The 13,167-nt window shown below is 47.4% G+C and overlaps 1 protein-coding gene across 1 annotated transcript in view; it reads right to left on the reverse strand.

The window, feature by feature from the left end:
• Positions 1-13,167, reverse strand: part of LOC119396619 (transient receptor potential cation channel subfamily A member 1 homolog) — a 45,570-nt gene that overhangs the window by 19,932 nt on the left and 12,471 nt on the right. The window contains 5 exon segments of the mRNA XM_049417155.1: positions 2,452-2,710; positions 3,747-3,835; positions 4,387-4,494; positions 9,754-9,937; positions 12,410-12,605. Coding sequence (XP_049273112.1) covers positions 2,452-2,710; positions 3,747-3,835; positions 4,387-4,494; positions 9,754-9,937; positions 12,410-12,605 — 836 coding nt within the window.

Below are 13,167 nucleotides of genomic sequence, written 5' to 3' on the forward strand. Positions count from 1 at the left end.
CTAAAAACCCTAGTTTCTTAAGCTGCGCTGAAAATGCGACTGCGCGTTAAACGACTTCCTCCGTGCCCTCTGAACGAGCTCATTGTTGTTTCGGTTTCGGTTCTGTATTGCACTGTACGAATGCCATGGGGCGCCGCTCTGGCATTCCTGTTTTAGCCAGGCGACGTGTAAATAAAAGAGTGTGTGGAGAGTACTCGTTGAGTGCGGACGTTTCTTCTGCTTCAGCGCTTCGCGCCAAACCACGTGTTCGGGCTGGCTGGCATCCCCGCCGGTCGTGTTGGTCACCGCCGGTATTCGCCTGCTGCTGCGCCGGGACTACCAGTCCGCAACACAGCACTCATGTTCCCGACGTATTGCCAGATGGCGTCCATATCTCACGCAGCGCCTCTTCTATCGTCTTTAGACGACATTTGCAGCGAAGCACGCAGATACGCGGCCAATTTTTTTCTTTTCAGTTTATTTATTGATCCCCCCCCCCTCTCCGAAAGCTTCTGCACCTAAGGTGGTTTTGCACTGCCTCCGTGATCGGCCCACCTTTGACCAAGCGACGATGTCGTGTGATGACGTCATCATGTGACGTCATGGTATGTGCAGTCATGATGACGTCACAAATTTTGGTGACCTGTGTCGTCAATATGACGTCATCACGTGGTGATTTCTTTTTTTTTTCATCACTCATGTTGACGCCGACGCCGCGAGGCGTTGACGGTCAGTACTCCTTTTTCACGATGCCACGGCGCATGCATCCTTCCCCTAGCGGGAATGTCGCAAAACGCGTCCTGGTCTCGGAGGCTTTGCTTCCGGCAATGCCGGTTGCAAGGTCTCAGTGCGGGCTAGTTGGTATTCCATTTCAAACTGTGATTTGAAATGCAGCGTTCGTCTTCGCTGGTCTCTGTCTCGTGTCTTCCCCTGCGCTGTAAATCATAATTCGAAATACCGGTTGTCCCGGCCTCCTACCAATTCCCTAACAAAACGGCAGAGGGCAGCACGAGAAAGTGGAAAAGGCGGATTTTCATATTTGACGAGGCATCTAAGGCTTTAGCCTCCACCCACGAAACCGTGGTGCGCCTGTTCTTCACCTCTGTAGGTGAGTCGTATCAAAAAGTTTTCGTTCGAAGCGCGAGTACTTTCTGTCTGCTCATGCAAATACTGGGCGTATAAAAAAAAATAAAGGTTTGCCTATTGTGACTGCAATGTTATGTTTGGCTGAATATTGATGTTAGAACCTCCGATAGCATTTGTCGGGACATTCATATTTTCTAGCTAAAACAAGCGAAAGACACCGTATCTGTGTTCGAAGTGCTCGACGTCACGGAAATAAGCTGACGTGATTGGATGGGTCATTTATGCAGATTATTTTTTTTTTGCGTGGAAGAGCGCTTGCTCTAGGTGGAGCCTACATTTATTCTTATGTTGCGACTAAACTATCTGAACTTTACTATGAGAGAACCGTAAGCTATCGTGAGGTATCGAAGCAGTCAAGTGCGTATTCACATGAATGGTTGAGGATTTGGAGTGCTACGTACTCGACTATAGGACTGCCCGATCACCGCAAAACGTATAGTGAACTAATTGCCAATGTGCAGCTTTAAAGCCCAGCAGCCGTACTAACTCCTAATTGGCCTGCAACGGGGAGCTGGTACACAGTGACGGAAGAAAGAACGATTACAAATTATGAGTTTAAAAATCCCACGCATATAGCATTCACCGTTAGAATAAGATATACTCAAGGTAACTTTTACTTTATATTCACTGATGACTACGTTCAAACGCAAATTCGCGGCTCCAATAGCCGTCGCGTTGCATTTATGTTGGACACAGATAATGCTGTCCTTAGCTGGCTTTCGCCACGGAATAGCCGTTGCGGTACACTGCTGGCAGTTTGCTCCGTTAAGAAGTCACCGTTGTCGTGGCCTCCGCGATCAGTTCTGCAAGTGCGTCACTGCGCGCCGGAGCTTTCCGCGTTACATTTTTTTGGAGTCTCCAAAATTTGGAAGCGCATTCTCTTCTCCTTTCTGTCCCGTTTTACATGGCGAAAGGAACAAAGGAGCGCAGAACACCGATCTCTAGAGGTCAGCGGTGCGGATTGTAAAAAGGCGTGGCCTCCGCGATCACCTCCGGCAGCGCGCTGCCGGTACTGGTCGTTGTTAACAACACTTGCTTTTACGTTACGGACGGAGGGAGCAAGATTTTTCGATTTAAGTAGCCCTAGAATGCTTATGAATGAAAAGTGAGGAAATTTTCGACAAACGGATTTGTCTTCGTCAAGACTTGCAGCCTTGAAGAAGACAAGTCCGCGTGTCGAAGCGTCAGCTCGAGCGACACACCGTGTTCACGAATTTTCTAGCTCGTCAAACCTCCATCTTCCCGGTCCTGAACATTTGCCTTCCATGAATTAAGAGAGGAACATATTAGCGTCGTGTCGCTTTAAGTTACGTGGCCTATACCGACCTTCATCTTGTCGACACTGTTGACGGACGCCCCGGCACCCAGCAGGTTCGAGACGGTGTCGAAGTCTCCGTTCTTGCAGGCCACCGTCAGGGGCGTCCACTCATAGTAGTTCTTGGCCTCCAGATAGGCGCCGGCTTCCACCAAGATGGCGGCCGTCTCGCTGAAACCGCCTTGCGCCGCCACGTGCAACGGCGTGTTCCAGTGGATGTCCGTCTCGTTCACCAGTCGAGCGTCCTGCTTCACGATCTCGCGCACCACGCTGCGACAGATGCATATTGCGTAAGCGCCACCTTTGGAATTTTTAGCCATAGCGTTCTAGCACCGCCGTTACCGCCTCTTTCCATCCACGCATGTGCAATTGGAAATAGGCTATATAGGCACACCTGTTGTTTTCCCGCACTAAATTGGCTCTGTGAAATGCGCTCTTTCTTCTCTACCGCACGTGGAACCGCAGAGTGAAACGGTAACGCTATGCCAAAATAATTCCTGCTCCGGCACTCCCCGCAGGCTGTAATAAAGAGGAGACTGAGGGTATCCGGAAAACAATTAGGTTAACGTAGTACTTCACTATGCCTTTACCGAGGATTAGTGTCACTGCCATGAAAGCTTTCTGCCACCATATGCACTAAATAGGCGCTAACGTAAACCGGAAGTTGGAACCCCGGTAGTTTTCTAATACACCTGCTAAAACACTAGAACTCGTTAATAACTCATATTTCACTTGGAACCTTTTGTCTCATGAGAAATAGTCGCTCGCACACACTACCCAGACTCAGGCTGCCATTTTTGGTGTTCTGTTCCCACAATTTGTCAGCTGGCATAAAACATGAGTAACTGTATACTTATGCGAATGGTCTTTGTCCTGCAGTGGACGTCAGATAGGGCGATTATAATGATCATTCGAGCCTTTTTTTTATATTGAAATGATAAATAGGAGAGGTTGGTGTCCTTATGGTGGCACCGGTCGGCTACTCCTTCTCGCTTAGCAGACGAAATATGCAATGATAAATGATGATAAAAAGGGCACAAAATGTGATGCAAACACAAGATGTGCAAATACAGTACAATCGAACACCACATGAGACTGAAGTGGACGAGCACAAGTTCAAAAAGAGTATCCGAATTTGGACGTGTACATGTGAACTTATTTTACCTATTTGAACTTGTGCTCGACTGCTTGCGTACATGTGAGCCTATATTTAGGTACGCTGCTCCTATAAAAGAAATGTCAACCAGAAAACAAATATTTGCAGCTGGTGCCATTGCCTCGAACGGTAAAAACCTGTAATGCTCACTTTGGAAAGTTGTAGTGGCAAGCGGCATGTAGAGTCGTTTCTTCGCTCGAATTCTTTGCAGATGCTCTGGCCCCACGCTTTAGGAGTATCTGGAATTTTAAAAAGGAGATAAGCTGTCTGCTCTACTGGCTCAGGCAAACGTTAAAGTCACGTGCTCTGGCAGTTTCTTACAGCGCGAAGATTAGTGGTGTCATAGATTTGTGGGCTTAATCTAACAGAGAGATTCAGAAAGGAGGTCAGTAAATTTGGTGATTGGGTGCATTGCATGGTTGTCAGGTTGAGTGATTGTACATGCAGTAGTGCATATCAGTAAGAAAAAAGCTGGTAATAATAAAAACCGAAAAAAAAGCAACCGACGAAGAATTAAAATACTCATCCTTCTCAATTATAGGACAACACGGTAGATGAACTCATGCAGCGATAACTAATAGTGCGAAATCAGAGAATGAAAATTTCTGACAATGCTGACGTCATGTCTTCTTCAGGGTGTTGCAATTTTTTATCATTCCTAAACGGAAGGGACTGAGAACATCCTCCGTGAATCGCCATGGCCCTTTACAGACTCACGTTTCTTTGTTCTTTTTTTTTTCTCGAATTCAGGGTGTGTGTTTCACAACCAAACACGTCCTAGTTTACCCACCTGAACAATGTCAAGGAAAGCATTACGTGCTGCATGGTGAAGAGGAGTGTCTCCGTCGCAGTCTTTCCTGTTTATCAGTTGTTCCGACCCCTTGACTGCAAGGAGCAGCTGCAAAGGGACGAATGGAAAATAAGTCTTATCGTACGAAATAAGTCCGCGCTTAAAAAAGCAACCTAGAAACCTCCGAACTTCCGGAGCGTGTTATTCACAGCGAGCTTCATTTGTTCGCAATAATTGGGTGCACTGTCGAAATCAATGTATTAAATCACGAGCCCAGTATACACTCACATGACACACTTTGTTTTTATCTGCTGGTTTTCATTAAGGTTGTGTCACACAAACAAACGAGTCTTCGAAAAAATTATATTTCAAAGCAATGATTCAGGAGTCCTAGACCCTCACATTTCTAACAAGTCACGTCAGGTAAAATTATACGTATTCTATTGGGCAAAAGCTTCAAGAAGCGATTTCTCGGGCACTGACCGCTAGAAAAGATATGGTTTCCTTTGATACACATAGGATAACGAAAACGAGGGAAGAGAAGATGTCTTGGAGTCAGGCAGTATGATAGCGTGTCTTCTATGCGTCGATACATGTCGGGGTCAACTTATGATTTAATTCGCAATTCAAGCCAGTGGAACCAAACGTGCAGTGATTATAATGACCATCTGAGCCTATATTTAGGTACGCTGCTCATATAAAAGAGAAATATAAACCAGAAAATAAGTATTTGCAGCTAGTGCTATTGCCTCGAACGGCAGTACACTGCATGAGGTGCAGTATACTGAGATGTTACTTGCACGCTCAGGATACGATTAAGTAATGTACACCTTTTGTATCATCGTTGGAATAACTTTTTTTCTTCCCTACTCCAACGCATCTACTGGTCAAAATGTATTGTTTGGTTATTTGGGTCATGAATGCAGGGCAAGAACATTGTCACGTTGCTAACAAGCAGCTTTTAGTTTTGGTTGAAGTGTGCGTTTTAGGGGCGAAGCTCCTTACGCCGTGGGTCTGTCCATCCTCCGTTTGTTTGTTTGTAGTAGCCACCTCTAGTTCGTGAGAAGCGCGCGTTATGATATGCAGTAGAAGAAGAAGACGACGTTGACGAGTGAGACTCTCGTGTGTGTTCGCCTGTGTGGCGTTCTTTCTTCTTTACTGCGTGCGTTCTGGTATGCAGTAGAAGAAGAAGAAGATCTTACCAATGCTAAAGGCGACCACAGGTTCTACCATAAAGACAAGAACGAGGATAGGGCAATGCTGAACGAATTTCAACGTCTAGACCAACATCGACTACCCGCGTTGACGCAGCGGTACCTCCGAGCCCTGCAAGAAGACGTTGACTCTACCAACGAGTTTACCATTGCCCTCCTCAACGTTCGATCTTTGCATGCCCACGTAGACGATGTGGAACGCGACCCCATACTCACTGCGGTGGACGTTCTCTGTCTTACCGAGACGTGGAACGCCAAAAGACCGTATATCAAAGGATACGTTCCAGTTGTGTGCATCGATGACGCAGAGCGTGCTGCAGGTGTTGTGACCATATACGTCAAACAAACAGAAAAGGCACAAGATCTGAAACAACGTTACTAGAACAAACTCAGTTTCAAAGCTCCGTATTTTCGCCAGCGGAGGAGGGTGGTCCGAACGGCGGTCGCGAGAACTAGCGGCGCTGCAGTCCCGTCTTGCGTAAAGCCCCTTGAACATCAAGGGGCTTTAGTCTTGCGAGTCTTGCGCCACTATCGGCGCGTCGTCTGCTGCCACGGCATAACGCTGCGGTCCACCGCGCAGTTGCTTGCGGCAAGTGCGCGGCAACTTTCTTATTGTACTAGTGGCAAACGCAAACATTTATCATTCTTTCATTCGACGTTCGCGCATCTCATTTGCGGACTACTTAGGTGGATATGCATAAGGTCGTCTGTATGCATTGGCCCGCGTGCGTTGTTCATTGATCGGCTAAGAATCGATGTTCGGTTTATATTTGAGCTGTCTACATTGCGCTTAACTTCCAAGCATAGGCGTTTCTAAGCGAACCACTACAATTTTAGCCGCTGCCGTCTTATCCAGACCAAGAACAACCCAACACGTTTGTAAAAGCCTTTATCGTGTACAAAGGATCGTACTTACTCGAGATACAAAAACGTTCTAGAAGAACAGTACTCATGTTGTCTACAATTTATTGAAAAAAACTTTCTCGGAAAACATCACTAATGCTTTGCAATGTTTACAAGACACGTTTTCGCGACGGTTAAAGGGTTACTGACCCAAAAGCGATTACATCGAATAGATGACGTCTCTGAGCAATTTATTCAGCGGATAGTTGTATTTTCGGTGTCGCATCTTTTTACGTCGCATCCTTCTACGGTGCCTTAAACAATTCGAACGGATCGGTCGTGATATGAGCACCGAGCAGTTATTCGCGCGTACTCTGACGCTAGAAGAGTCGTCAGTGTTGACTCCTTCGCACTACTTCAGTTTTTCAACTTCACCGAGCAGATGTTCTATGCGCGCAGCACGTCTTACTCTGTACGACAGCCGTTTGCATTTCGTGCTGTAGCCGTTCACTTCGCAGTTAAACTGCTCGTCAACAACAATTACCTTTTGCACAAATAAGTCTCAGTTCCCGAAGCAAAGTGTGGGATTGGGCTAGTTGGTATTCCATTATTAAACTGCTCAGCACAAAACATTTGACACGGTACACATAGAAAAGACGAGGACCAGCGCTGGTCCTCGTCTTTTCTATGTGTACCGTGTCAAATTTTTGCGCTGAGCAGTCCGTTCCCGAGCCGGCGAGTGTAAAATATTCCGCATATCTTGTTCCGATACCTCGTCGTGACATCTCTCGAAAATCCACTGCTTTGAAGGCATAGGGACAGTTGACAACTGATCGAATGTCAGTGTGATGCAACTCTCAGTCTCGGTAGCGCATATAGGTAATCGCCTGCCTTTCGTTTTGCTGTTCTATTTCTGGCGGCTCCTCCCAACTGGGCACTGGGCTTTCGCGGGACGCCGTGCGTTTTTGGGGGGATTTGCGCCTTGGTCTCGAACATTTTGGCTTTGAAATGTGGGGTGGAAGGTGGGAACAAGCGCGGCACGGCACCGGGCGCGAGTTCCCACTTTGCAAGTGTGATCAAAACTTCTTGTCCCGCAACGACACGCCGATAGTGCTTTACAATGTCGTCACTCTCAAAATGAACGTCACAGACCTTGCATTTCGCAGTAAGCTTTCTATCTTCGCGATTCAAAGCTTGAATGGCGTAGGGTCTTTTGGAGGTCCGAAGAAGTGTCGTGAAGCGGAGTCGTTGCGGTAGCCGCTCTTGCAGCCCGGCGCAAAGCAAGTCGGCATACCGCACTGTGAATCTGTTCGCCCTCGTTACGCTTCGTTCATCATGCACGTGTCTTCGTACAAGATGCTAAGTCTGGTCAAGAACAGTCGCAAAAATGACGAGCTAACAAAGCGCAGACGTCGCTGTAACCCACGTGCGCTCGTACATCGGCGCCGCCGATCCCAACAAGCGCCAGCCGCGGGAGCGCGCGGGCATCAAGGCACCCTGTGACTGTAGCGCCACTAGTTCTCACGACCGCCATGCGGACCGCCTCTCTGGCGGAGCTTTTAAACTGAGTTTGTTCTAGTAACGTTGATCTGAAACTACTACCAATGACACAGAGCCACAACGGTGAATATGCTGCCATCGATTTTGATGGATGCATCATCATGACCATGTACCTTGCACCCAATTTGTCGAGTGGGAATATCAAGACATTCATTGACACGGCATTGTGTAAGTATGACAAGTACAAGAATAGATCATTTGTGTTGGTTGGTGACCTGAATGTCGATATTACCGAAAAGAATAATGAGTGGTTAATACAATATATGGCAGCCAAGTATGCTCTCACGTGCACGTCCTTTGATCATATGAAACCAACGACCATCCGAGGGACGTGTATAGACCTGGTATTTTCAAGTTTCCCTTCATTTCACGGACCATGAAGCCGTGATAATGAAGGGACAACGCAAGCCAAGCATCATCTAATTAAGCAAAATAAAAGTTTGATGTTTGTAATATACACAGTGTTTCTCACTCTTTATATGATGATTGATGGGGCGTTACACAGAAGATTCACGGTTTACCGATGATTCCCTCCAGAGCTTCGCCCTACTCATCATCATTCACCACGTGGATATGTTGTGAATTTTTTTGTAAGTGAATGGATGACGATTGTTTGATTGATTGATTGATTGATTGATTGATTGATTGATTGATTGATTGATTGATTGATTGATTGAGAGGACGCGGTGGAGAAGAAAGTAGTGATGGAGACGATATCAAGGCGATAAAACGTGCTCTCTTTCAACCTGGGAATGAATGTAAGTTCGGCCCCCAGTGTTGCGGCGCGCCTCTCATTAAACTGTGCAAGAGAGTTCTGCTTGATGGTTCTTGTTGTAACCATAAGTACTATTAAAGCGCAGCCCTTAAGGCCTGAACACACGTACGCGTTGCAGCGTGTCAGCACGTGACCTTTTGACGCGGCGCCGCGCCCTCTCTCTCCATACCGAGAGGGCGCGGCACCGCGTCAGAAAGTCACGCGCTGACACGCTGCAACGCGTACGTGTGTTCAGGCCTTTAGGCGACCGTTCATGCGTTGAACGGCGGCGCCGTCGTCGGCGTAACCGATAGATCGAACGAGGACGAAAGAGAGTGAACGCGGAGTGCAGCGGAGGGTGAAAGACGGCGATGTCGAAGGAAAGCGCGAGGAGGAGGGAACGACAGACGACAGTGGCGAGACGACAGGTTCTGCGACGGCCACCCGCGGCGCCACAGTAGGGCGCGCCGTCGTGCGGTCGCTGATGAAGTCGTCACTAAGGTATGCGGCGAGGGCATCCGCCGATACCATATATGGAAATAAAGCGCTGCACGAACGGAGGCCTGTCTGCGGCGGCTGTTGTGGAACGCGCCCACGCGCTGCATTTCGCGGTCTCCCGGTTGGCGAGGCAGTCGCGTCGCGCCTCAACTTATCGCAAAATCGTAACACCTGAACAGCTGCGCTCAGAATTCGCATTAAGCATTATTGTTATCGTCGGTGACTTTCTTTCGCAGCTAATTTAAATACTAATCGTATTATGAACTAAAAGTTCGTTGTCCCTTGTTAAAATGTTATGTTTGGCTAGGCAGTGAAATCGCAATCTTTGCCGAAATTTCTCAGGAAGTTCATATTTTTGACTGAAAACTAGCGACACGAACATGGGCCTGCATGGGAAAGCCACCTGAAGTACACGAGATGTGTTTGACGTTACGTTATTAAGCTGTATCTGTGCTAGTGTGTTACAGACAATAGTTCTTTTTTTTTGGCCGACCTGACCTGAAGCACATCCTCGTTCTTGGAGAGCACAGCCATGTGCAGCACATTGCGATCGTCGTTGTTCCGCGAATCGATGTCGGCACCGCGGTCCAGCAGCAATCGCACCACCTCCACGCTGCCGCTGTCTACGGCTCCCAGCAGAGGGCTGTTGCCTTCCACGTCCCGATCTTCGATGCCAGCGCCCCTGCGAAAGACACCGCGCTCTGGCTGAATGGTCGCCACGGCACCATAATGTGTCAGGATCACCACACGTGTCTACAACCTCTGCACGTGACAGGCTTACTCATGTTTTCTTAAAATCAAATTGGTTTTCAGTGAATCCGGACAGCGCGCTTATGAGGGACACCGCAGGGTCCAGGACACCAGGACCTTTATTCACAAAAAAGAGCCTTATGCTAAAAGTTTTCGTAAGAGAATACTTCAGCCAATCACGATGCGGGACATATCATTAGCGAAGCGGGCTAACCAATGGGTGAAGCAAAACGGAAAGGCGAGCTAGTTGGTACTGATTCAATGGTGTAATAGTAGCGCAAAAAAGACGAAGCGCTTGTGGTGTTCACTTTCTTGTCTTCGTCTTTTTTTGCGCTACTATTACACCATCATAACCAATGGGAAAACGCACTTATAAAAAGAAGTTTCGTGAATTCAGGACCCACATATATATTGGTCACGGGGGTTATTTAACGTGCACCCAGAGTACGGTGCGCGAGAGTTGTCGCATTTTACGGCCATCGAAATGCAGTCTTCACGGCCGAAAGTCGAACCAGTGACCTCAAGCTCTGCGTCACCACCCCGTGCACACGGTATCCGCCGTGACGAGCTTCTTAAATTTCTTCGCGACGAAGGGAACATCGAAGGATGAGTTGCAAATTAACGCTTGCGTTTTGTAATGGTACGCGTGTGAGAAAGAGTGACATTTTGTATAATAGTTTTTCATTAGTCATGTTTAAAAGTCATTATATCCACCGCCACTCTTGCTTGCTTAATGTGCAGGCCTGCAGAGCGTTGTTCCAAGAGCCTAAAACTTAATGTATTTATTGCTTTCTGTACTGTCACTATTGGTGACTCCAGCGTTGTCCTGTGTATTTTTTCCCCAATGTTCTCGCGCCTTTATTCGCTGGAATATTCACACTTTAAAGGAACACTAAAGTGAAACAATGAATCGGTTTAGACTGATAAATTTTACTCTCAAACTCTAATGTCCTTAATTTCACCATCATGGCTTTAATAATAGAGGAGAAAGTCAAAGTCAAAGTCTCATTTTTAAATTTTGCGCCCGAATCCCTGCTCATGACGTCACGGACTGCACTATTCATATTCTGCCTGCCGACATTGGCCAAGCGAAATTTCCTGAAACATGGCACGTTAAGTCTCTGGCCTCCTCGGAGGACAATGTACTTCATATTTAGCGATTAGGAACGATGTACAGTCGGCGTCAAAAGTTTAGAGACCACTATGAGTGAGAAAACTCTGAATTTCTCAGCAATTTTTGAACGTATTCGGTCCAACTGCACAGCACATGTTGTTAACTTGTTTTAGAACAGTCCGGAAATCTAATTCAAGGCTACCTGCCTAAGCAGCGGTAATATTCAGCTTTTTATTGTGTGCCGTGGTCCTTGAACTTTTGACGCTGACTGTACGTCCTAGTAGACACAGTCAAAATCTATGACGTCACGGCGATTGGTGCGGGGACTTCAGGTGGCGTCGTCACCCGCATTTTCGTTTTGCGCATTTTATCGCTTACCAAGCGCCGTCTAGCGGTAAGCGTGGTGATTTTGGTATTGTGAAAAAGTAATTTACTAATACGAGAAATATCGGTTCTCTCTAGTGTCCCTTTAACTTAGGTGCACGTTTAAGAAAGGAAGGCGCGCTCTAAGTTAACCAGGAGTCCCACACCACGGCATAACCATGTCGCGGTTTTGGCACGTAAAAAATTGGTGGAAACTATTGCATGGACTTATAACAGCAAACAGCCATCAGTTAGTCAATATTAGACACCACTAGCCAACATTACCTGGTGCTATAACGAGTGCTGGTAGTGTGCAAGAGCATTCGGTATTTGAAGTCACATGACTTAGCGAGACGATCCGTTTGACTTCACTGCATTTGAGGTCTGCCCATGTTTTTCGTCAGAAATCAGGAGATCGCACCCCGTTTCAGAGAGAGGGAGAGGGGGAGAAAGGTGAAGGAGATGCTGGGAGGTTAATCAGGTTGCACCCAGTTTGCTACCCTACCCGGCGGGAGGGGGAAAGAGGAGGAAAAGAATAGAGAAAGGTAGAAAGAAAGAGAGGACAACTACTACGCTCGCACGTAAGGCAGCGTTAAGCGAGCGTACTTGGAAGGGTTCCAACTGCCAACTGTTAGAGTACGGTTCGACTGCGACTGTTTTAGATGAAGCGTACTGCAATCCATGATATTAACGAAGGCTTGCAAGGACTGGCTCCACGCCGCTCCAGGGTATGCGGAACTTGCAGTGCGCTTAGATCTGATGGGGTTGTCATTCCGGTGAGGAGTGTGCGCATTGTGCTTATCAATGACCTCAACACAGCGATGACACGTAGGTCTGCGTTTCAGAAAGCGGGTAAAAGAGGCCAAGGAAGACAATGTCTTCAGATGACCTCGAAATTTGATTGGCGCAGGCTAACCAGTGACGCACTTGTCGAGCAGGAAGGCGACGATGCGTGGTCGGTCGTTGGTGGCCGCCAGAAACAGGGGCGTCTTGTTTCCGTCGGCCAGCACGTCGGTGGCGGCACCGTGGTCCATGAGCAGCTGGCACATGGGCACGCCGCCCCGCATGGCGGCCAGGTGCAGCGCCGTCAGGCCCGTTGATGACGAGCAGTTCGGATCCACGCCTGCGCACGCAGAGCAAGGCGGTTTCCAAAGAGGTTCTGGCGAGTCACATTAAGCAATGATCGAATGGTACACATATAGGTTTTCAACTCGTACGCGTCATGCCTGATACCAGATACCGTCTGATACCGTGCCTGACACCGCGGCTGACACGGTGCCTGACACCGTGCCTGATACCGTCTTTTGATTTCCAAGAGCAAGCTTGAATTTCTTCGTGAAAAACTGTCTGGCCTACATGCACGCTTGGATGCTGCCTCTCTCCATTGTAACCACATTCGACCAATTTTACATAAAATAATTCGTAAGACCCAATAAATTCTTATTATCAGTCAGTCAATCTTTATCGCTGCAATTCAAGCTAATAACACAACAGCACAGGAACTAGTGATACACTTGAAATAGATAAATTTTATTAATTGTAATATATTTAGGATGTCGCTGGTGAAACTTCAGATACTTGACCTTAAGAAACTCATTATCGCTTTCTTGAAGTAAACGGGCCATTTTTGTAACCCTTCATGAGCTTATACGTTGGCATGTGTTCTCACGCAGCGAAAACTTACG

This window comes from Rhipicephalus sanguineus, chromosome 6, assembly GCF_013339695.2.
Source record: "Rhipicephalus sanguineus isolate Rsan-2018 chromosome 6, BIME_Rsan_1.4, whole genome shotgun sequence".
In the NCBI taxonomy this organism is placed as follows: domain Eukaryota; kingdom Metazoa; phylum Arthropoda; class Arachnida; order Ixodida; family Ixodidae; genus Rhipicephalus; species Rhipicephalus sanguineus.